The sequence below is a fragment of the Netta rufina genome (assembly GCF_964035555.1).
Source record: "Netta rufina genome assembly, chromosome: 8".
Lineage (NCBI taxonomy): Eukaryota > Metazoa > Chordata > Aves > Anseriformes > Anatidae > Netta > Netta rufina.
The window spans coordinates 5,743,538-5,768,619 of NC_140131.1; the positions used below are offsets into that span (position 1 = coordinate 5,743,538).

The 25,082-nt window shown below is 45.4% G+C and overlaps 1 protein-coding gene across 1 annotated transcript in view; it reads left to right on the forward strand.

Annotated features, from left to right (window-relative positions):
- Nucleotides 1-14,607: 14,607 nt before the first annotated feature.
- The window catches only part of LRP8 (LDL receptor related protein 8), a gene marked incomplete at both ends in the record, with an annotated part of 164,605 nt that continues 154,130 nt past the window's right edge, over nucleotides 14,608-25,082 (forward strand). The window contains 2 exons of the mRNA XM_084290973.1: nucleotides 14,608-14,677; nucleotides 15,344-15,463. Of these exons, the coding sequence (XP_084147099.1) occupies nucleotides 14,608-14,677; nucleotides 15,344-15,463 (190 nt within the window). The remainder of the gene's footprint in view (nucleotides 14,678-15,343; nucleotides 15,464-25,082) is intronic.

Here is a 25,082-nt window from a genome sequence, read left to right on the forward strand (position 1 = left end):
GCATCCTCCCAGGAGTTGGTGCAGCTGGTATTGCTGCCTACGGCTTTAGGTAACATCTGATGCCAGCTGGCACCTAGGAAATGGTGATCAGTATCAGGTATTTTGACAATTCAATAAAACAGCATACTGGTATATCAGCAGTGGCTCTTTTCGCCATGTTTCTGGGTGGTGTCCCCTTAAAATCCGCTGGTGTATGTTGCTAATTTCATGTAAGCTACTCATGGAGATAATTTTACATGACATGTACAACTCTAACACACCCCAAAGGCATTTCCAACTCTCTCTCATAGTAGAACACCAGGAAATGTCAGAACCCTGTGCACTGGCATGCTAAACTTTACCTGGACACCTGACACCCAACCAGGTCTTGCAAATGCATACAAGACTCAGAAGTTTAAAGCCAGACACCCAGGTACCCAGAAGCTAGTTACATCACCCAGGATGCTTATTAGGACAGAATGCAAAGTCTACTTCATCTGCTTTTCTTTCTGCTTTTATTTGATATTATTTAAACAAAGCAGTTTAGTGCATAATGAGGACAGAACCAGACCCTCTTCAGTGGCCTTCAGTGCCAGAAGAGACAATGAGCAGGACCTGAGATGCAGGGGATTCCACATGAATGTAAGAACCTTTTCATGAGGAGGTGGTTGAACGCTGGCCCAGGTTGCCCTGTTGGCTTTCAGAACCTTACAGGACGTGGCCCAGGGCAGCCTGCTCTGACTGACCTTACACTGAGCCACGGGTTGGTGTAGATGATCTCCAGGTCCCTTCCCACCTCAACTGTCCTGGGATTCCTCAGAGAACAAAACTTTGGTGCAGATAATGTAATTTTGTAGAAATGAAGAAATATTAAATATAGCCATGGACAGAAGGTAGACTGTCCCGGAGGTACAGCAAAGAGAATTTACACAATTATCATCACACTGGATGTGTATTTGCACCTGCAGAGACATAGAGCTTGCTGTCACCTCTGAGAGGAAGGCCAGGACGTGAGCTAATACTCAGCTCAGTGCTTAATTAACCAAGGAAAAAATATCAACAGAGGTGCATCTGAATGTCACAGATAATATGGAAATACAATTTCTAATTTAATGTAGTAAAGTCTCTAGGCATGCCCACCCCATATAAATGAGATCTAGGCCCTTATTAAATGGGAAGAATGATAAAGCGAGGGAAGAAAGGCTAATCTGAGGCGGCTTGCTGCAGCTTTATCAGAGATGTGCCGATAGGGATCATCTGTGTTTCTGGACAACCGTACTTTCAGTTTCGTAAAAAATTGTTCCAAAGGAGCTAATCTGTCACTCAGATTTTTGTTACAAGTCAGCGCTCCACTGTGGTTCAGACAAATGAACAACTCTCCCTCCCTTCGTTATCCCAGAGCCAATGGATTGGTGACCGAGCTGCAGGGTAGGTGCGGCAGGGCTTGCCTGGCCAGCCCAGGGAAAGGGACCCAGCCCCTGATGTCCCTGCACCAACTGCACCAAAACAACTCCTCGCCGCAGAGCTTGTGGTGAGGTGGCTTGCGGAGGGTGGTGGGGGCATCCTGAGCTCTGCTCATGGGGAATGACTTTGTGTTACAAAGCACTCATCTTCGATTCAATAAATCTCTGTAAGCCTGTGTTCTGTTCACGAATGGTACTGGGTAGTCGTGGAAACTGTACATCTTTTCCTTATCTGAAAAAGATAATACAGACAGTGATGATGGATATTCTTCTCAGTCCCGTGCACAGTGATCCAGAGGCTTCCATAAATAATGTTAATACCAAGCGGGGGGCAAAGAGTTTCCAAGTTTGAGTTCTTTCCTAGTATCAGTGAGAACATCAAATCCCACTAATGCAGGGCTTTGTTCTTCTCCAACATTACATAAATTAACAACTCCACTTACAAGTAAATCCGCTGGTGGTATTCATTAGAAGGGCCCAGAGAAAACCTGGCAGAAGTCCATGTCGAGAAAAGCACCACGCCACATAGACTTTTTCCCCAAACCTTGGCTGCTGACCACTGCTGGAAGCAGGACGTGGTGCTGTGCCTGGCCCGATGCAGAAGTGATGTCCTCAAATCAGCTGCCTGCTGAGGATAACTTCTTGTTTCAAGTGATCTAAATTAATTTGAGCCAGCGATTTAATTTTTAAATGCTCCTTGTTCCATGACTGTAACACCTAGTTCTCTGGTCATGTTAATGATGACTGTATTCAGTCAGGGCAGAGCGGTAGAAAGAGCAGCAAGTGGAAATACCCAGGGAAGAAAAGTGGAAAAAATCAATATTTGTCAGCAAGAAAACACCAACATTGTAGAAAAATATGTCATTTTCAGACACAGTAATAAGAAATACAATAGCGTAGAGATGCTTTTGTTCTCTTTTGTGAAAAGATAAGAAATGTATAGATGGCTGGATCCTTTCAGGTGGGAGAATAAGGAAGCATCCTTCAGTAGCTCTGTCTTTCACAGCATGGAATTGATTTTAGCTAAATCTAAACCCAGAGAAAGTAATCCTTGTGTGAAAAATTCATTGGATCTAAGTGACTTCTTATTTCAACAAGCAGGTCAACATCTGTGCAACCAAATATTGTCCCAGAGAGGCACATACAGCAGGATCATGCTGGACAGGTACATTGGCTTCCTCAGAGTTTTGAATGAAGAGTGACTGTGCACCTCCACCAAAACTCGTAACATTTTGTTGTGAGCTGAGTCAGGGCAAAATGACAAGCTCGTGGCGCACATTGTAGGAGCATGAGCAGCAGCTTAGGGATGCCCAGACTTGGATGCTGCTTTTTGTATGCCAAAGCCCCTTTCCTCTGACTGCCCCTGTCTGGAGATGTGACAAAGGCTCCTCTTGGCCACACCGGGCTCTGTGCTGGTGGCCCACTGGTCCCATTAGCCTTCATTCTCTGTGCAGAGCACTGCAAGCAGGCTCTCTGGCTCTTGTGTCCTTCTCTGAACACCCACTCCTCTGATCTTAAGCAACAATGCTGACCAGCCTAACAGAGTGCCCTGCTGTGTGTTCCCTTCTTGTGCTTCTTGCTGGCTACTGGCCAGGAATATCTCATCATTTGACAGGACAAGGCGTAATGGTCACAAGATAGAGCACAGGAAGTTCTGCACCAACATCCGAAAGAACTTCTTCATGGTGAGGGTGACGGAGCACTGGGACAGGCTGCCCAGGGAGGCTGTGGAGTCTCCTTCTCTGGAGATATTCAAGGCCTGTCTGGTTGCCTACCTGGGCAGCCTGCTCTGAGGAACCTGCTTTGGCAGAAGGGCTGGACCCGGTGATCTTTCGAGGTCCTTTCTAACCCCTTCAATTCTGTGACTCTGTGATCACTGGGCACTAATGTTTCCAAGAATATGAGTGTGACTTCCTGCTGCTCCATGTGCCTTTACTGTGTGCTTACATGCACAACAGCGTGTATCTGTGCGGTGCAGAAGGATGCATCCAGAATTCATTTTCTTTCTCATGTAATATTAAAGGTATTTCTAAAAGAGTAACTAGTGAAGTGATGACAATCCTCCAGCTTTGAACTCTAAGCTTTGCTCATGTGATTAGTTTAAGTAACTAGCTTGCAATATAGGGAAGTGGTATTGATGGGTTTGGTTTTTTTTTCACCCTGCCTCTTCTATTTTGAAATTTGCTATCTCCCAGTAGTACTGTTTGGAGTAAGCTCAAAGCTGCTGTTGTGTTTCCTACAGGAGCCCTCCAGTAATATGCAGAGAGGAACTCATCTGGCATTTCTGAGCCATTCTTTCAGTTGCCCATGCGCTGTTTTACAATGCAGGTGTTTGAGAAAATAGCAGTGGGAGTATAATACGGGCTTGGTTGGAATCTCTCCTTTTCCAAAAGCCTAGGGCACTTCTCAAGATACATGCTTCTGGCTCATAAACTTAGACAATTGCAAATGCTTAAAAGAGCAGATGCAGGTTGTCTATTCACTCAGCTGGACCTTTTCTGTAAGTAATTCAGCTCTTCAGGCAGTCTCCCACAATTCAGATTTATATTTGTGTTTGTTTCCTCAGCCTCATCTCCTTTTTAACTGTGGAAGAAACAAAAAACTACCTAAAGTCATGATGTTCTCATTCCCAGCCCCATGTTAAAAATAACAGCCTTAATTCTGCTATTTTACACACTCAAATTTTGTTAATCTGTAATTATGGGATTGGACAGTATATTTTTTGCTTGGGACCTTTGCTTCATTGAAACATTAACAGGATAAGGTGTGCTCTGGAGATAAATCAGTAGTCTGTAGTGAATGAGCACCACGGCCTTTCCTGTTGCAGAAACAGAAAAGGAGATAGCCAGTGATGCAAGGATCTACAGAAAGAAAAATGACATTTCTGATAGCTTGCCATCGTGGCAAGTCAATAGCCGATAAATAGATTTTATCTCCACTTGTGCCAGAGAACCCCTTTTTGATTCTGAGCATCCTAATTACATCAGACAAAACTTTTCAAGGCTGTTTTCTAATTGTGAGTGTGTCTGTTCTGTGGTAAACAGCTAAGGTGCCAGGGTTGCCAACTGGGTAATTGTTGAGCGACCACAGTTCCAGCTGAAGCCTTTGGGATCATAATCCTGGATCTATGAAGCACTGTATAATAGTCTGAAAATACAGGTTTTAAGCAGCTTGTGCCCAGCTTCAGCTGGTATTTTGTACTCAGTTCATGTTTCCCAAAAATGGCAAAAACCATAACCTTAACATCTCAGAAAGTTTATAAAATGAATGCGTTACTGTCTGAAGCATTCATACTGTTCTGATAAGCACCACAGAAAAGCCTATGAAGAAATGAATAATTCTGTTTTCAAAGCAGAATCTGAATAGAGTGCAATAAATAATGCCTGGTGAGACCAAATAATGAAGGGAAAATAAACCATTGAAAGCTACACATTAGTTGAACATTGTTCATTCTGTGCACTGAATGAGGTAAGGATCTTATGAAAACGAGCATATGTGACAGTGTCATTTACAGTGATATTGTGGTGCCCGTGCACAAAGCACATGAATTACTGTTTCACAGGCAACCACACCACTTTATGTGCTTGATTAGCAGACTTTATAATGTAAGCATAGCATAGTTTTTGTGTGCAATAAATAAGTTACATGGTTTTTAACTAATTTGGAGTCCCTACTTCAAGATCTGAAGCCTTTTCAGTTAAATGGTACCAGGGTTATTCTGTTCTTTCATGTGGGGGAACAATACATTCTCCCTGCTGTAGTCCTTTGAAATATTTGAGTTTTGTCTGAAACTGAGAACCAAAATGAAGAATCAGCCTGGTGCAGGTATCTCACGTGATGAATTTTATTAACACTGTAAGCTGAAAACTGAATTTTATTGTGGAAAGTACTCAGCAGGAACTAAGACATCCGTTGGTGACACTGATGTTTCCTGTCGTAGCGCTGTTCTTTAGGAATACGGCTGTGGCTCATGCACCTCACACCGGTACTGGCTGGTCCTTGGGGGAGCCACCAGTCATGGTTATGTGTATGTCCTATAGTGCTGTTCCTCACAGAAAGAAACAGATACCTGATTACCCATCTTTAAGGACAGAGAAGTGTTTTGGTCAGCCTCCAGGTGGTGAGGATAAATTGCCTGATTTCATAAATGGTTTTTGTAAGCAAATATTGGTTAACTGATAGGATTTCAAGGAGACTGTGCACAAAAGACAGCGATGCAGTATCTGGATATCTGAGCTAGATGTGAGTGAGTCACATGAGGTGTTTGGGTTGCTCACAGGGTTGTTGGAAAAAAGGATTTATATCAAGTTCCCTGCTGCCTAGATAAATAGCATTGCTGATGATGCAGGAAGGTGTCAGAAGACGATGGTCAGGTTGACTTCTCATATGGCAGAAGGCAGAGAATTTGGGACTTGCTGAAAGCTATAAGCTAAGCACAAGTGTTTCTTCCTTCTTATCTTGTGCTTAGGCCAGTATGACAAATGTGCAGCCCCAGGGTCATTAGGTAATAAGCTCCTCTGCTCACAGAAATAACTACAGAAAGGCTATCATTTAAATTATTATTATTATTATTTACTTTTTGGCCTTTTTTAGAAGCTACTCTTCCATTTTTGACCACCAAAAATTTTCCATTTTGCTTTGCAGGACTCAGGGACTAACTTCTTTCAAGATAAATTCTCTTAAGTACCAGTATCTCTTACATCTGAATTCTTGTACACTTGGGAATAAACAAACACAAAACCAAACCACACCATGTTGTACTTAATCACAGGAATGCTATCTTACCCTTTGAGCTCCCTCTGAAGGTGGATGTATACCCAGAGATGTCTGAAGCAAACGAGGAGGCTTTAACTTAACACGAGAACAAAAACAATTTAAAAATGTTATAAAGGTGCCAGCTATGCTGTTTTCAGTTTTGATAAGGGATGAAGCTATGTTTCTGCATTTTTTATATAAAGGCTGACAAAAGAGTCAGTTAAGCTCCCTGAAACTTTTGCAGCAGGACTGTATTACATTCCTTTGTTAACAGTGAGGATGGCAGGACAGGTCTGTCTTAAAAGACTGTCATGAATTACTTACTATGTTGCTTCATAAAAGTCAAAAGACTACTTTTGATTTGCAGACCTATTGGATGACGTGTTCAGATTCTTAAAATTGATTTGGAAATAATTCTGATATAATGGAAAATGGATATAGGAAAATCCACAAAAATACAGCTGCACACTGCAGGTAAAAGCAGATGGAACTTAACTCTGTTGAATTTTAGTTAAGGGAAGATTCTGCTTTTATATTACTAGAATTTTTGGCACCTTCAGAAAGATAAGTAACTTCAGGTTACTAAACTCTTAAAAGATTAATGTGGCCTTTGGTACACATTTCGTTTCCAGGTGTATATGTGTTATGATCATTGATCAGAACACAAGCATATAAAGCATGGTAATATTTATTTATTTATCTATTTTATTTGGATAGCCTAGCCTCACAGATTATTCTTTCCTAAGAAGAGGGACATTTGTGCATGAGTAACATTTATGCTGTGAGCACCACTGCAAGAAGGTGACAGGAGACCTACCACCATCCACACACCAGATACCATCAGCAGGTTGCATGGTAATAGGAGGGGCTGGGCTGATGAGGATTGGGGTTCTGATAAGGCTCCAGGCTTGTAGAGCCCTACCCACGGGTACACTCCCTGGCTGCAGGGCACTGCCATGGCCGCCACCAGCTGTGTCTCCCTGCAGCAGACCACAGGGCAGTCCGACCATCTGCATCCTGCATATGGGGCTACAGATGGGGAGAGAGGTCACAGTGCGGAGCTGCTCAGGGATTTGCTACGAGGCTCCCTGTGGGGAGCGTGCAACAGGAGATAACCACATTGCTCTCGGCTCCTTGGCTGAGATGTACAAGGCTGATGGTTGTGTTTCGTGGCCTCTTCAGCCCTGTCTCATTTTTCTTGCTTCTCTAAAACGGGTCCTGCATAAATTTTCCTGGCCTGGCAAATTTTTGAGAGGCCAATAATGCTGTTAGACCCTAGATGAACATGAATAATAGCCTGTTTGCACAGCTGATAACTGAGCTGTAAAAATGAATCTGCTTCCAGATGAAACTTGACACGCAAAATTTAAGCTTGGGGAGCAATTCTTTGTACATATTATGAAAAAAATAAATGACTTGGACTGCTTAATTTATATTCGTCCTTAAAATACAGAATCCTACAAGAGGGTCAGCAGAGAAAGCTCCTGTGTTTTGACATAGCACTTGAAATTAGCTTCAGGCATAAAATACAGCAAATGTTTAATCTGTAATAAAGTTGAATCTGCTCATTTTGGAGAACAACAATGGCCGAGGGTCGAAGCTTTGCGTCCTGTAGTTGCCAGATGGGATAATTTCCAAAAGGGAATTTGGATGGTAATCAGTGTCCGCTGGGATCCATGCCCACCGCTCCGAGTCCTCGTGCCACAATGGAGAGATTAGGGGCAGAATGAGAATGTGCAGGGCTGGCACGAATCAAAGGGACTCCCTGTAAAACCTATTACATCTGCGCTCTGAAAAATGCATAGAGAAACTGACAGTCAGGAAAATGCAGTTTTGATTGCGCTTTGATGGCTGGGAAGCTAAAATTTTGTGGGTGGGTGGCTGAGTGTAACTCCATGTCCATGCCAGCTTTATTTGTCTGAGACAGTCAGAGTCAGGCCAGTTTTCATTGTCCTTTCAGGACTTTCAGAGCAGCAGGATAAATAAAGCAATGAAACGGGGAAATGAATTTATAGACTTTGGTTGTCAAATGATTAACAAAGGCCCAAATCTTGGTGTTTTGTTCCATTGAATTTGTTTTGGCAAAGCAAAGATAATATTGCTAACCTGTACAAAGGGAGGTGCCTTTACTTCCCTCTGTGCCTTTGTGCTGGCCGGGTGACTTGCTGAATGCAAGTTCCCCTTTTGCACTAAAAGCAGGTGTTGCTCTCCACTGAATTGTGAGATACAGACACTATGCATGGGTCTGGGACCCCCGGAGTTGGCTTCTATTAGTCCAGAACAGATGCCAAAGGTTTGGGTGGCAATGTCTGCGTGTCTTCAATGACTGCTTTCTAATGGTAAGAGAAACAAGCACCTCCCGAACTCAGCTTCAGGTGAGCTCCAAGGACTTGGCGTGATCTCTGGGGAGCTGCTGCAGTCCCTGAGGCCCTCCAGCAGGTGAACATGCCCATGCTGTGGGGCATAGCTCTCTAAACCAGCAGCTTTAACCTGATCTGGGCCCAGGCTGTCCCATTTACCAGGGAGTGGGAGCAGCTGAGCAGGGCCGTGAACTGCTCCGGTGCTGCGTGTTGGTGTGGTGTTTCCTTTCTTTGAAAGACCGTGGGCCTCCTTTGCAAGTAGCAAGACCAGCCTGCGATGACCAGTGGATAAAAAACGTGGTGAAAGAACGGTGTTTAAGCTTCCTAAAGAGAGGATGAAAGGCAGATATGGGCACTGGAGCAGGAGCATCATGAGTAAGAACTGCAGTGCTTTGTCTGAGGGCTGTGGGATGCACTTGTGGCACTTCCACCTGCACGAGTCTGACCGGATCTGTGCAGACATGCAAATACACAAACACTGTGCTTTGGCAGAGCTGTAGGAGAGCTCAGCACTGAAGCACAAGAGCAGGAGCAAATCAAGGACCTGCTGAGTTAGCAGCAGGTTTGGGGGCGTTGGTTTAGACTACAAGTAACAATCTGTTTGTATCCTTTCAGGCCTGAACCATCTTGGTTAGAACTTAACATTTGGGGAACTGGGAGACACTTCTCTTCTTTAAGGAAGGATCGGGGGCAGGTATTTCGAGAAGTGTACTTGAAAAACTAGGGAGGAGGGTATTTTGTGCTTCTGGAAACTATGTCTATAGGACACGTTCTGAAGTGCATCCATCACTTGATGCTTTATGCGATATGACAAAATGCCACAGGGGTTCATCCGTCAACTGCTGTTGCAGCAACACGATTTAACAGGCAGGAAATCTGAAAGGGCACGTTCTGAAACTTTGTTTAACAGAACCGTAGCTCTGGGAGCGCACATACATATGTCTATCATGTACAAACATTTTCAGCTTCAAAGAACCAAGTTTTTCCCAACTCAGAAATGTAAACCAGGCTATATTTGTAACGTGTAACACAATTGTAATGTGGCTTTAATGTGTCTGTGATGAAATTGTGCATAGAGACACCCCGAAATATGAATTTTATCATCAACTAAGCAAAACACCATGCAAAGGCAGGAGATACTCAAACATCAGACCCACCTTTGCAAGATGATTATTGGATTCTTCTCTCCTGGAAAAAAGATCTCCCAATTCTTCCCTCTTCTTCCCCTTCCTCCATAACATTTTGGGAAGTTTTAAAAAACTAGCTTGATTTTATCCACTTTGAAAGACAAATTATTCCATACTGACCAAGCTGAGATCTTTAGTCTATGCACAATTCTCTTGTCAGGTAGGAATTGAAAGTGATGAGATGGCAATAGCTAATGGGAAGCCTTTGAAAGACGTCATTAAAGACAAGCCAGTAAATCAAAAGAGGAAGGAAGAGAAACAACATTCAGAATGAGACCTTGAAAAAGTTGCTCTTAATGATCTTTCCCTTTAAAAAGGAAAATGAACGTTGAGTTCATATTCCCTCATAAAGAAAGCCAGCCTCGTCAAGCAGCTGTAAGAATTTCCAATTCCACTTAGCATGAGGACAGAGGGACAGCGCTATCTGGAGCACAAGATGGGTTTTAAAGTGTTCTGCTGCCATGTGAAATCCATACAAATATAATGAGAAACATTCCATGCAGACGTCATCCTAAATTCCCGTTTGGGTATTGTTTGCTCCCTGATGTTGTAATTAATGCTAAAATAATTTGTGTGAGCCTTCAGGATGCTTAGAGCTTTCCAGAGGGCTGCTAGGAGCTGAGGGCATTTTGCACCTCACGGAACCAGCCTCTGTCCCCGCTTCTGCCATCCCTGCACAATGCAGCACTTCTTCGCAGTGCTGGGGCCTGAACAAATAAGGTGGGGGAGAGAAACGGAGTGAGCCCCTAGCTTACAGAATTTTTAAAAGGCAAGAAAAAATCCAGGCTTGACGCTGCTACTAGGTCGCACTGTGTCTAAGCCCTTTGGGAGCCATACAGCAAACAGCAGGCTGTGGTACTAATCTGCTGCTTACAGCTTTGGTAGATGGTCACTGCAGAGTGACACGAGACACTGTCAACTTCAGTTTTGCTCCAATTCATGATTCCTTTGTTAGGAGTAGCAGGATAAATAGTTTGAAGTGAAACATCTTGAAAAAATCCCACTGTACTTGTTACTAACTATGGCCTCAAGTCTGCATTTCTGTTAGCTTTCACGGTGATTAGTCACTGTACAGCAGCAAAGAGCAGATCAGTCTATAGCAGCACTCCTCCAGCATGCAAAAGATCTTGCCAGACACCTAATCCTCACTTTTTTTCTTCTCAGTCCCTTCTTTCTTATACTCATTAAAATTAATGGGAAAGATCCCTATTGTGACTGTAGGTTTGGTTGCACTCAAAGATGTATTGTCCAGGGATGCTGCCATGGCAGGGTGTTCGGCCTTGGGATGGGAATGAAGGGCAGAAGCTTTCTGTGTTAACTCCTCTCTAGCTGAATAAAAACTTTCCCAGTGGGCTGCGAACCATCTCTTAGCTTCCCCCTGCTTCCCTGAAAGTAACTCACTACTGAGATGCAGGAACAAGAGCATGAAGTGGAAGAAGATGGATCTGAAGCCACACAGGAAAAGTCCTGTGAGTGATGCAGTGCTCTTCAGGAAGCCGGCTTCCCACGGAGCTGCTCTTCTCAGCTTCTTAGGAGCCTTACATGGGCACTGCTGAATGGCACTGGGTAACACCTCAGTTGAAATGCTAAGGAAAACCTGGGGCAGGTAGGCAGTGCACCAGCTTGGGTCTGCAGTTAGGCAGATATACATAGCTTCGGTTCAAGGGAGTGGTTCTAAGTCAGGATTGCTCTGAACACACCAAGGATGCATGAATCATATGCACAGCTGAGATCCAGATTGATATCCTGACGTGTGTATGCAGTTAGCGAACACATGATGCGGGGTATTTTAGATTTAAATGGAAGCCCCGGTCAGTAAGTGTTGCAGTCTCATGCCTGGATAATAAGCACCTCCGAGATTTTGTTTGGCCAGCAGCGAGGCGGTGCTGTATCATACTGCTTCTTATGCTTGGCTAAGGGATAGCTGAGTGACAGCTGTAGGACAGAGATCAGTTACGGCTGTGGAAGTGAGAGATTCTGGCTTGTAGGAGACAGTTCTTGGGTGATAAACTGATGGGGTTTGTAGTTTTACTTAAAGCTGATTGTATGATGTCCTCCTTTTTCAGTAGACCACAAACTAGCTAAAAATAAGGATGTCGTTAGAAGCCTTTGAGTATGCTAAGGGGGACTAAGTTGAACTTAGAACTTCAAAGAATGTGTGTGCTTTTTCTACAAGGAAGGCAAAATTACTGGGTGTTTTTTACAGATAGTTTTGCTAATTAGTTTAAATGATTGTCTTCATTTTCAAGAGAGTGAAAGATCAGCTTTTCCCAATATTAGTATAGAAATGGTCGTAAGAGTGTGTCAGTTTATGGCTGACCATCTTTCCTTTGTGCTTTACCTCATAACACAGCAACCTCATAACACTGTTACTCATAAAAAAGCAAAACGGAACAGAAAGAAAATCATTCCACAGCAGTCCTCTACAGAGCCCTGAGAAGGCCTAACTGTTAGAAAAAAACTTTGAAGAAGTTGTTCTTGAAGAGCTAAGTGTTTTTTTGCTCATGAGTTCTCTTACTATAGCACCTGCAAACAAGAGTACGTTTGGCAATCCCAAAAACAGCAAGGAAGGTTGTGAAAAGCACAGTAGGTAAAAACCAGGATCTGTGTAAGAGTCTTAGGGACGAGCCCTGAGCAGCAGTGACCCTGTATTTTCACTTGCTGGGTTGGTGGCTTGTTTTGTTTTTCACTCAGTAGAAGCTGCAGAAAATGAGTTCTAGTTTTAAACACAACATGCAATAGTACGTATAGCTTGAAATTCCCAACACAGTTAGTTTATTAGTTATTATTATTTCATTATTATCAGAGAATTTTATTTTAAAAGGCAACTAATATTGCAGGTACTGACTTAGATCATTTGGGAGTTTAAGGGATATGGCAGCGAGCACATTGGTTCAACTAACTTAATGAAAGGTTTGGGAGGGTGTGTACGTGCATACCTGTGTGAGTAAACAACTACAGAACCCGGTAGATTAACACGAGCCAGCAGAGATCCAGCGTGTGGAATGCCAGTTGTTCATCGTGACCCTGAGCAGACTTCTCTCCTCTATTACTTGTAGCTGTCACGGGATACATAGGGATCTAAGTGACAAACTGTTGAAAAATGTTAAGTATGAAAAAAAAAGGTTGGGTTCTGCATCAGAAAAAAATAAATCCAGCTTTAAAAATCAGTTTGACGTAGATCAAAGAAATGGTGTGGATGAGGAAAGACACGGAGCTAATTGATGGGAAGTCCTTCTGGATGGATGGAGCTCTACTGCGATGTACCTCCTTGTGCTGTCAGCACCAGGCTGATTTGTGTCAGCTTGTGGTGTTTAATGCACAGAGGTATGCGACCAGAAGTAGGAGCAGATCAGCAGCCTTTAAATACAGCAGATTATTGGAGTGTTCCTTCACAGCCCCCTGGTGCCCCCATTTGTGCTTTGGGGCAGGGGCTGTCCCATTGCTGGCTGCTCTTCGTGAATGTTGAGGATGACTTTGAATGTTTAGCTAGTAGACAGAGGTAAAACATACCACATTAATGCCTGGAAAACAGGAAGCTATTCTGGGCAAGCATTGCCGTGTGCTGGCTCTGCTATTACCTGCTCTTAGGCACCTGCTGCCAGCAGCAGTGTGGGTCAGGAGCTGAAGGGACCCTCGGTCTCACCTGCTGCAACCAGACTTGTGATGAGGGGACAGACAGACGTGTGTGTGTGTTAAATCTACAAATTAAGCCAGTCACCAGCTAGAAAATGCAGCATATCAGATGTATTTTGTATACAAGGGTTACTAAATGCTGTGTATTTGCTGTTGGACACTTATTGTTTGGCCAAATACATCTGTGCTGTTGTTGCTTTACAGATTTCCCTACAGTCTGGCAGAGAGCAGCGGGATTCCCGTTCAGTTTGTGACTGCAGAGGTGTGCGCTTGGAAGAGATGGACCTTGGGAGGTAAATTACCAGTCTTAATTAACAATTTGAACATAATGGATACATCTAAATTTAATTTCTCTTACAAACCAAATGGTTTCCCTGGGCTAATTTTCTCCCCCTTCAGTTCCTCTAGTCTCCTCCTTGCCTCTGCAATTCCTTTGACACGCACACATCCACCAGATGGTACTAGGCTACAAGCAGCCCTGCCGGGGAGGCCGGGAGCGGCTGCTGAATCGCTCGGCCAGGTGTCATCAGAGCGATGTGTTCAGGAGCCTGCTAACGTTGCTTTCTGTGAGTGGCAGGCAGGCCAAGTCAGCTTGTCTGAAATCAAATGAAATTCCAAGATGGATTGGTACCAAATCCCTGCTGGGAGCGATGCTCTGCCCGCTTCCACCTGGTTGGTACTGGAGAGCTCCACTGCTATCCTGGAGCAACTTATAATTTAAAATATTTCAGAAAACAGAAGGAGGCCGGGAACTAGAGTAGCTTTACAAACCTTTATTTTGACACACTTAAAGAAGCGCAAACTCCTCTAATACATTACAAACAATCCATTTGCTTTGGGCACTTACCGTAACGCACCCCACGAGCCCAGCCACCCCGGCCTCCTTCCTCCCACCCCACAGCCGCTCCGCCAACCTGCCGCAAACCCCCTCCGGCTGCCCGCAGCGAGCTGCCCGCCCCGCTCCGCTCCCCGCTCCCCCCAGCCTCCCGGTGCCAGCCCCGCCGGTGCCCTTTGGGCCGCGGTTACTGCGGGGGGGGAAAGCTCAGAACCCCGCGCCCCCTGCGGGCGGTGGCGCGCAAACCAGGGCGCGCCGGCGCGGCAGCGCGCGCGGAGGGGGCGTGGCGAGGGGCGTGGCCTGGTTGGCGGCGGCGCGGGGCGGGGCGCAGAGCGGCGCGCCGGCTGCGCGCAACCCGCACACGGCGCGCTGCCACCGAGGGAGCGGGCAGCATGTGCCGGCCTGCGCTCGCCCGGCTGCTGCTGCTGCAGCTGCTGCTGCTCAAGCTGCACCTCGGCAAAGGTGGGGTCGGCGCGGCCCCCGGGGGAGCGCACGGCTCGGCTGGGCTCCCCCAGGGGATGGGGGAGAGAGGGTCGGGGGCGCAGCTCCGGTAGCGCCGCTCGTGGGGGTTGCGGAGGAGGGAGCGGGGGCCGTGCACGCTCGTTCGCGGGGAATGCAACGCGGCCGCTGCTGACGGGAGCTGCCACCTTTAATCCCTCTCTGAAGGGATTTGCGGCTCGGCAAAGCAGCGCTGCGCCTGCAAAGCAGATTTGCCCCGTCCCCCCGCCCTCAACTTCATCAGGTCGGTTCCCTTTCCGGGGAGCGCCCGCCACCCCCCATCCCCGTGTGCCCGGCCGTTTCGCCCCGGTAACGGGCGCGTGGCGGTCCCAGCATCGGTGCGCTTTTTAATTTTTCTTTGTCTTTCGCGTTCTGGATTCAACCATTCCCCTGTCATCCCGTGCCTCTAAATCGACGCGGGGGAGCTCGGGAACGGCCCCTTCCATCCGCGCACAAAGCGGCTCCGCCGTGCTCCCGCTGCTCGCCCCGAGCCGCTCAGCCCTGGCGAGCCCGGTCCCGGCTCCGACCCCCGCCGGTCCCCGGGGCCCTGCCCGGTGTCGGAGCGGCCCCGGGATGCTCCCGGTGGCGGAGCTCTCCCCGCTGACCCAGGCGCGGCCCCGTGTCTCGCAGGCGGCGTCAAGGAGTGCGAGGAGGACCAGTTCCAGTGCCGGAACGAGCGCTGCATCCCCGCCATCTGGAAATGCGACGAGGACGACGACTGCTCGGATAACAGCGACGAGGCGGATTGCCGTGAGTGCCGGGGGGGCCCGGAAGGGCGCCGCTCCCAGCGCCTCTTTTTTATGAATGAATGAATGAAGTCGCGCCGGCCCCGGCTCCGGCGCTGATTGGCTGCCGGCAGCAGCAGATCCGTGACGCGGCCCCGCCGTGGCGCGCCCGGCCGGGCCCCCTCCTGCAGCGCCCCTCGCTGCCCGCCCCGGGGGGCTCGGCCCCCGCCGCCAGCAGCAGCCTTGCCTGGGGCATGGCACGGGAGCTGGGGGGTGGGCGACCCCCCTGGGACCGCTACTGGTCCTCCCGGGAAAGCCGCTTTCCTGCAAGGTGCGGGGCTGCTGCGTGGTTTGGGGTTTAATAGGTATTTGTGGCCGTGGTGAGGGGAAGGGGGGCAGCAAGCAGGCTGCTTGGCTCCGCGGCCACACAGCGCTGCCTGGTTCCTCGGTAATGTGAGGGAAGAGAGAGCAAGGAGATCTATACTTCCTGGCCTGGACAGGTGGCAGTCTTGCTTTCCCCTGTGGTGTCACCCTGGTGTGTGTGCGTGGCACTCAGCAAACTCTGGGTGCTTTGCAGGGTTGTGCCGTTACTACCGCTGTCGTATTTTGCTTAATTAGAGCTTCTGACAGCCTAGGACAATGTGTGTCAACCCTCTAGTGTGAGAAGCATCTGTGAAAAGTTATGCACCCTAAGTCTTAAAACTCCAGTTCAAAGATAATTCTCTTTAAGTTGCAAATATTACAGCAGGCACTGCTTATCTCTCCAATTATCTTTGTAGGGTAGTAGACATGAAACAACTGTCAGGTTGTAATTCACTGAACTCTTGAAAGTTAGTGGACAACAGGAATATATCAAGAAAAGAAAGAGTCACTAGTTATGTGTTCTCCAGTGCGTGACTGTCCTGTTAGCAGCTTCACTGGTACACCTGTCTCGCAGTGAATTCTGAATAAATTAGTTCATGGAGAGCAGGAATTCCCAAGCTCTTGCTCATATGAGACTTGATGTTGTAACAGTAAGTCAGTGAGTATAACATTTATATCTGGTGCTTTTGTATTCAGAGGACTTGACAGGCTTTACACATGCATAAGTTTATGATATGAGTGATTCAGCAGCGTTATTTAGTACAGATATAAACATGATTGATGTGGGAATTTTATTACTGCATCTCAGACTTGGAATTTTTAAGATTGCAAGAGGCTCGGGGAGGCCACGGCTGACTGGGAACTAGCTTGGACTTGTGTGTAGTTGTCCTGAGAATATTTTCTCAGAAATGTATGAGTTTCCAGAGAGAGACAGTAACTGTGGGAGTGCCAGCAGTCTCGGAGCAGGCTGACCCTGGTCTTCTTGAAGTCTTCTGGTTAAAAGCTGCTCTGGGTACTGTTGTACAGAGGCCTGGTGAGCTGCAGGTGGGCTGTGCTTTGGGAGCTGCTGTTTCAGATGTTGGGATGACGGCTGGGGGAGCATCTCGAGGAACAGATTCTGCACCCTGCGCTCCACATTCAGTGCCACTTAAGGTCTGTGGCCTGAGCTTCTTGCCTAGCATGAGTGAGTCAGTTGGAACCTGTACCTGGGCTGTTGTTTCTTCTCTTTTTCCTTGTGATCTTCTTTTTAATCGTGTCAGAAGACAGAGTGTAAAACAGTCCCATTGAACATCTGCTCTACGTGAATTGGGCTGTGTTAGAATGGTTAGGTCAACGATTGCATCTATCTGGTTTTGCTTCAGAGGGTGTTTACTGTTCTTTTGAGGGTGGTAAAAATAAAGTGGCTAGGTTGTAGTGGAATGGTGACTTTCTAATGTTAGGAAAGGGAAATTTTGCATGTGGAGACATCAAGAAGTGTTCTTTGCTTTAATCTGAATTTGGCATTTGTTAGTAGTGATTGAGGAACATACTGCAGAAATTACTCGTGGACTGTTCATTTAGTTTGTATACATAGAGAGAGACTTTGCAGTTGCAATTGTTCAGACTGGTTAAAGAAGTATTTTTACAAGCATTTTTCTCACTTTGTTTCAGAAACGTTCTTTCATTAAAAACGTATAGCAGTTCTCAGCATATGTAATGTTTAGAGTTATACTCGCTGTATGAAAGAATATGTGCCACGTGGTTTTGTTGCTAGATGCCACCTCTGTCGTTGCTATTCATTTAGAAACTATTTTATGAACATACGCTCAGGATGAAATTGTCCTGGAAAACTCAGCATGCTGGAGCGGTGACAGAGCGAAATGAAAACGCAGGTAGCCTGCTGGTGCCGAGTACCGATGTGGTGCATGATAACCCCTGTAATTACTTGCTGATGCTTTTTCTGGAGCTGATAACATTTGTTATCAATGTGTCCACATATTTGTAGCTCACTGCTGTTCGTGTTCATCCTTGCCCTCTGAAGAGACAGGATGGTCTTCATGTGCGTTAACAACCAGTTTGTGAAACATGCTTGTCCTTGTATGTAGATAGTCTGTATACGCTGGAAGAGTTTGTAACTGAAAATACCTTAAACAGTTCTGGAAGGAGATAAAAAATTGTATTTTGTTCATGGGCAAATGGGGTTGGCAGCCTTGCAGCACTGTGTGTGCTCCCTGCTGCAAGCTGTCCTCACGTAGGCTGCCGTTGTTGTTTTGGTGGTGTTATTTTTAATCCTTGAGAACTCTGTTGTTATAATATTGGCTTTTTTTAAAGGAGACTTAGACTAGAAGGAGAATATGTTGGCAATCATTCCGTATCATCGCCTGGGAATGTGCTTTCCGTTCAGTAGCTCTTTTCTGCCGTGGTTGGTCGTTCGAGTTACCTACCTAGGCCCGTGCGGGCCTGAGCACAGCCAGCTCGGGAACTGACGTGTGATCAATGCTCGCTGTAACTCTTACACAGAGCAGCTTACTGCTTTGTGTGGTGTGTTAAGTTTATCCAAGGTTGCTCAACAGCCTTCTTATGGGGCCAAATTCTTTACGGGTATGTAGCAGTTGACTTTCAAGGTTTTAACTTGTGGGAAATGACTAATACAGTACGAATTATTTTTTTTTCTTCGTTTAAAAATAAAATAAAATTCCTTGATTTTTAACTGCTGTTGCTAATGAAGGAAGAAGCTACAAGCTCTCTGGCCACGTGGTTCACTGGTGAGAGCAGGCACTAGAAACTAAGTGAATGTCAGAAACAGGATTTGGACCATCATCCCTTGTTCAGCCTGGTAAGGTGCACATTCCATTGCAGACTGGATTGTGTATCCCTTTAAATGATCTTTACCATTTCAGCATGCTTCAAGAGGCAGCTTTTCTCTACAGTCGAAATTTTGTGCCTTCTTTCTTTTGGAAGGAATCTTTTGGTTTTCTTCATTTGAGCAAGTATCAGGTGTGCACATGCTTCGTATTTCATACTGAATATTTCAGTGTTACCCCATCAAATTAAGTCCTTTTAGTAGTGCTGGTGATTTAAAGCAGTCAAAGGGCCACCATAACAAACAGATGATTCTTGCAGTATGGAAATAAATTGCTGGGAATTTAGAGAAGAGCAGGAAAATAAGGATTACAGAAAGTGCCATGCCTGTTAGGGAAGGGCAAAAGAAAGACCAAATAGATGCAGGTAGCAAGTATGAATATAGCTGCTGCCTCACAGGAAGTATAAGGAAACAATTTCTGGTAGCAAAGAAGGCTGTCAGGGAGAAAGGAGACAGAGTTCGTTTGTCTGGAAGTGTTAACAAGAAGGAGGAGATACTAATTTGTGTATGTTGCAGAAATATATAAAGCTCTTCCTCTATTTAAACGTTTCTCTGTTGATAAGCCTTCAGTATGGCAAAGAATATAGCTGCAAAAAGCAAGTAGTAGCTTAACCAGTTCCCTAAAAACGAAACAAGCTGTGAGGCCACTTCAGCTTTGTAGTAATCTGCCTGCAGGGGGACACATCCAAATGCAGAATTACTTACTATATGTCTCTCAAAGCTCCATTTTCCTTCTTTGTATTGGGATACTTTCTCTGTTGTTGCTTTCTGCTACTGCTGTTCACAGGGATGTTTTATACTGGGCAGGACTGAGGCTGCCAAAGGTATGAGACAGTCCAAAGGGAGTCACTGATTTCAGGGCTGTTCTTACATGCCTGGAATTGAGGGCAAACACTTTGGAGCATCAGCAAACTTCCCCCTACCTCAGCCCGTGCCCTGCCTTGGGGCCCCACAGAATGTGACTGCAGAGCTGAGTCCTTCTTGCCTCGCTCTCCAGAGGAGGAAAGGCTCCTGCTCTCTGGCTGGCTTTGTGTGCAGGGAGTGTGCAGTTTGACTCCTGCTGCCTATGCGGAAGCCCAGGAGGCATCGTGGTATTATTTTTCTTGCTTTTCAGCTCAAATTTCATTAAAGCTGGAATTTGGGAATAAAAATATATTAAAAGCCTATTTGCGAACTGAAATCTGGATCCCATGAAGAGTTAAATACATCCTGAGTGTAACGGTGTGCCGCGCTCGCAGGTGTTGGCATGGGACAAGGTAAGACAGCAGGTAGTCCCAATTGCCACAAACATTCTGTGATTTTTTTGATCTCCATTGTCTATTGCTCCAATTTTTCTTCAAGTTCAGCGTTGAGACATTATTCTCTATTCTGAGTAATTGCAGTATGTTACTCCAGAGATGTGTGTGTCTCTTTTATATTTATATATACGTATATATATATATATCATACATCAGCATGTGGAGAATTTTAGGTTGCCTTGACATATGCACGATCATATGCTCTTGATTATGTAGGTGACAGATAACTGGGTTGGTGGCCAGCTTGCGTGCTCATCCCAAAACGGGGAGCACTGGGAAGAGTGATGCAGAGAGGCAGGACACATTTGCTTGCATGTCTTCCTGTGGCTCGGCTGCCCTGGTTTGTACTGTGTGGGTGTGTGAGCTGGTGTTTGAACTAGTTTATTGATTTCTTGTGTAATGTGGTGAGTATTGTCACTCATTTATCTTCTTTTCTTCATTATATTCTCGTTGTCTGTTCTGAGAAACGCAACCTGCTTATTTTTTTGTTTCTGTGTTCCTTCCTCTTTTCATCCTTCATGTAGAAAATCAGGCATTAAGTCCAAGTGTGAAACAAGTGTGTCCTTCTGCTTTTCCTTACCTCCTGGCACGTATGCTTGGGGAGTGTTACTAACTCTAGGTGCAGCTTCTTTCCCGACCATGGTGCTTCTCCATCACTCCCACTCAAGGTCTGGGAAAGAAATGGAGATAGGACTGGAAGAGGGAACTGGGGGCATGGGAACTGGGGGCATTATGGTTACAGAGGGAAGAGAAATTGATTTTATGGACTGCTGCTGTGCTATGCCAAGAAAGCACATGAATAGCTCTAGCTACTGTTACGGGAAGAGCCGAGATCTGAAAAGCTTTCCTGAGGTCAAGGAGAATGAGAAGATTGAAAATAATGATTAAGTTCAAGAAGGAAATGATGAAAGTGCAGTCAGAACTGACAGTGACTTGGTTTGTTTATCAAAGAGCTCAGAGCTCTCATTTCAGAGGATATAAAAATATTCTACATTTTGAACCAGGGTAGGCAAGCTTCACCCAGAGCGTTTTAATGTATAAAAAGATGAAACAAAAGTCAATGTAGACCAGCTCTCTTTGTCTGTGGTGTTACAGACCCAGGATTAGCACGCGTCTGAGATGTGATTTCTTATTGATTGCTGTTGGAATGGAAGCTGCTTGGGATAATTTCATATTCAGCAGAGGATGTTTAGAGATGAATTGAAGTGAACAAATGCCAATGATGAGTCTGGAGGAACCAAGTGGAACATGTTGGTGAACACGTTAATCTGACACACCTGGACTCAGATAGGCAGGACTAGAGAAGATGTTTCTTGACTCCATTGTCTCTGTAAAGGGACGTTAAGTGCTTGAGGCTTGAAGTTTAAGGCTTGACAATGTCTGACAGCTATTGATCTGCTCATCTGTTTCTAATAGAGCAGACACCCAGCTTTTGCTGCAGCTAGCTTTTTTAATGGCACCAACTTTTTTAATTCACTGGCAGATTTGCCGTGTATTCGGTGTGCCACTGAGACTACAAATGTGCTCTTGAAGATGTGTTCGTAGTGGACTCGATTTGGCATGAGATTGTCCTCATCCTTGCACTGTTCACGTCCAACATCTCTGATAGCCTTTTTTCCTCTCCCCAGGCTTTCCCTGCTAATTCCCAAAATGTTGCCAGCACATGTTACTGCTGAGTTCTGCCTTCCCGTGCCATCACATGCCTTACAAATGCCGTAAGATGTCAGTTTTCCTTTCTTTGCTTTGCCCAGGAAAACAAATCAGTGAGCCGAGTTTGAGTGACGGGGATGAAGATTTGTGTTGCTGCTTGTTTCCCTGCGCGGTGGCATGTCCTTGGTAGGAAAGCAGGCTGCCTGTTCCAGCGCGCTCTGCTGTGAGTGCAGACAGCTGGTTCTAGCCAAAGGGAAGCCTCTGCTGTTTTACAGCACTTGTGCAGGAAATGTTAAAAATGTCGAGTGTGATTTTTCTAACTCCGTTTCCTGATAAAATTACGAGTATTTAGCTAGCCACAAGGGAAATAGAGGGGGTAAAAGGCCCTGTGAAATAATTAATGCAGATTTTCTGCTGTGTGAAGAATTCCATCTGAAATTCAAGAGATAACAAACTGATTAGATTTTAAAAGTTATAATAATGCTGCGAGCTAGCTGAAAAATAAACCTAAACCCATCCAAACTGAAATGTTATCAAGAACCAGGTTTCCAACCCAGAGAAGCTGGAAGACTTTAAAAGGGGGATTAGAGCTCCAGCTCTGATCTCTCTGTGTCGTGCCCTAATAATGCCCCGATGGCACGCAGTTCTGCTTCTGGCAGGGACGTGACTTTTCCCTGGGAGCTAAGCTTGAGCTGGCAGCCCTGTGCCCTCCTCATGATGAGGTGAGTGGATGGTGTTGGGGCTGTCCTGCCGACAGGAGCTGGCATTGGGGTTCCTCAGGGTCCTACAAGAAGCTGACAGCAGAGCCAAGAGTGACCGTGAGGTCTCCTCCCTACCAGTGCAGTGCTAAACACACTCAACTGCATTGCTCACTGCGGGGGTACCTGTCAAACTGGGGGAGTATTCCAACTTTCCCTCCAGGCTTCCTGCCTTTTTCGGGCTAAGCTGAGGCCTGGCAGGCAGGGTACCCTTACAGGCAGTGCCGAGCAGAGTTAGGAAGCAGGAGATAACAGGATTTACAGTTGCCTTACAGTAAGGCAAGTAGCCTTTGGGCTGTAGCCATGGGAAGTGAACTTTGCTGCCAGATTTTTTTCTTAGAGAAGACGCTCTGTCTCTGATCTATCGGTAATATTTTTGCATTATTAATATCTTTTAAATGCTTGAGAGCATGTGTGGCACTGCACCAGGACCAGAGCAGCCGGGGCTCAGTTTCCATGGCAGCAGGAGCACAGTCCTGTACTTGCAGAACCAGAAGGGCTCTTTTTGGCAACTGCTGTCTGTGCTCTGATTACTTTTTCTTTGCAAAGATAGATATCTAATTTAAAATCTGATTCATTAGTGCTGCAGAACCTTGTCCGTCCTGGGTGAGAATTTTGCCTGCTGTAAGTTTCTTTTTCTTTTCTGGGCTTCTAGCTTGGTTTCTGTAGCTTCTGTGGATGGAATTTCTTTTACTTACCAAACATTGAAGGGGGGAGGGAAGAGGGTGCATTTAAATCCACTGAAAAGATGGAAATCTGTTTATTTTCATTCAATTTGGATACGTTATGTTGTTTTAGATGCTTGTCCTTTTCCAAATAGCCCAGCACAGTTTCATCAATTTAAGAAAGTGATTGTTGTGTACAACTGACAGTAATCTCTAAACTATACTTTTTCCCTTATTTGAGTAACTGCTCCAACTCCAGGTTTTAAACTTGTTTTGTATTTTAGCTGGCCTTGTTTCATACTTCTTCACGCTTCCTTCCTAGAGACACAAAAGGTGTTACAGTGTGCATGGAGGTGATATTTTACTTGATTTCAGAGAGTGAATGAAAAGTTTCTTTCAATCCCAAGTCTGCGTTCAGCGGTGCGTTACCCAGTGCAGGCTTTCTGTCTATCTTTGCTTTGCCATCTTTGTCTGTGTTTAAAGTTAATGAAATTAATTTCTTTGGCTTTTCAGGCTTTTTCTATTTTAGCTGATCTAGATGAATAAGATTTCCAGGTGTTTTGCATGGGTCTCCTAACACAGCAGCTGCATGGTTTGCTGATTTAGCAGCGAGCGTATACCAGTAAGCCTTGCTGGATTTGCTGGACCTGTTCTGCCCAGACCTGATGCTACTTAGCATGATCCAGGGAGTAGTTAAAGAGCATAAAAATCAGAATTAGCAGGAGTAGTGAATATGCTTATGCTGAGTAGAAAAACAGGTGGCAGGTGATGTCTGTTTCAGATGTAAACTTGCAACTGTTCCCGTAGTCTTCTCCTGGATCACGATGGCAGCTACGCAGCTACTTGCTGAGAGAGAGGAATGCCCCAGTTTCTTTGATAACTAATGTCTTTGCTGACTGATATAGGCCAAGAATTATACCTCCTTTCTCTCTAACTGTGTGCTTCTATTCATATTAGTGTAGTGGCGTTACGCTCATTACACATTTGTCATCTGATGGCTGGTTAGCAGTGGAGCTTTCTCTAAATCTTCATACAAGTGGACTAAGCATTATCTTATGGAAGCAAAAAGTGGTGCTTAGAGAAGTTATCCTTTGCCCAAGGCTGTGGAGTGATTCAGCAACTCATTGTGAACACCAGTGACTCGTGAAGAATGTTCCCAATTTCTTGTTTTCTGGTCCATTATCACATTGTTTTGCACAGATAATCGTGTTCCTTGGATTAAAGGACTGTTCAAAGGCTTAGCCTTTGCTTTTGTTGTGTGCAGTTTGTCAAATATTCAGAAAAACCTCAATGTTTAGGTAACTCACTTTCAAAATTTTAGTGGCGAGTCAAATGCAAGAAATGCTTCGGAGGGACTGCTGCCTGTATTTCCTATCAAAGACACACAGCAAACATGAGCATCTGAGAATGAACATGGTGCTTGCTTTGGTTTTAAAAGTAGACTTCTTTCTTCTCGTACGTTCTAACGTATCCTAAAGAGTAACAGAGCACAGCCTGTATACAGGTGGGCAGCAGTGCAGCCACTTCTTGAGCTGGTCAGAAGCCCTGGTTTTGAGACTGCTCATGGCAGGTTTTTTATTGCTCAGAATGTTTTCTGTTTTATGTGGGGACGCTGCCTCTCCTGGCCTCCTTTACCTCTGTGCCCACACCTTGCTGCTACCTAAGCACTAGCAATTGCAGTAATTTATCACCAGTGCACCCTTGCCTTAATGAGTTCTTTGTAACATATCCTTGGCTGGCAAGAACCAGGATAAATAGGGAAGTTTAATTCACTATTAAGTATTTTATTGCTGCCTATCTTTTCCTTTTTCCTTTCCTGTGTAAAACAATGATAGCATTTGCCTTGAATCGATCTGAAGTTTGCACAATGAAACTTGTTTCTGCTAGTGTGGTAAGTATGGCTGGACTCTTACCAGTGACTGCATTTACATAAGCTGGGTGCTACTAGGTGGTCCCTTTGGGCTTGTTCTATTCTTTAGGAGTGACTTATATGAGAAGAGTTCTGTGCTGGATGATCACTGGTTTCAAAGGGAAGCTGTGCAGCAGTCTCTGCCAGCATCACATTGGC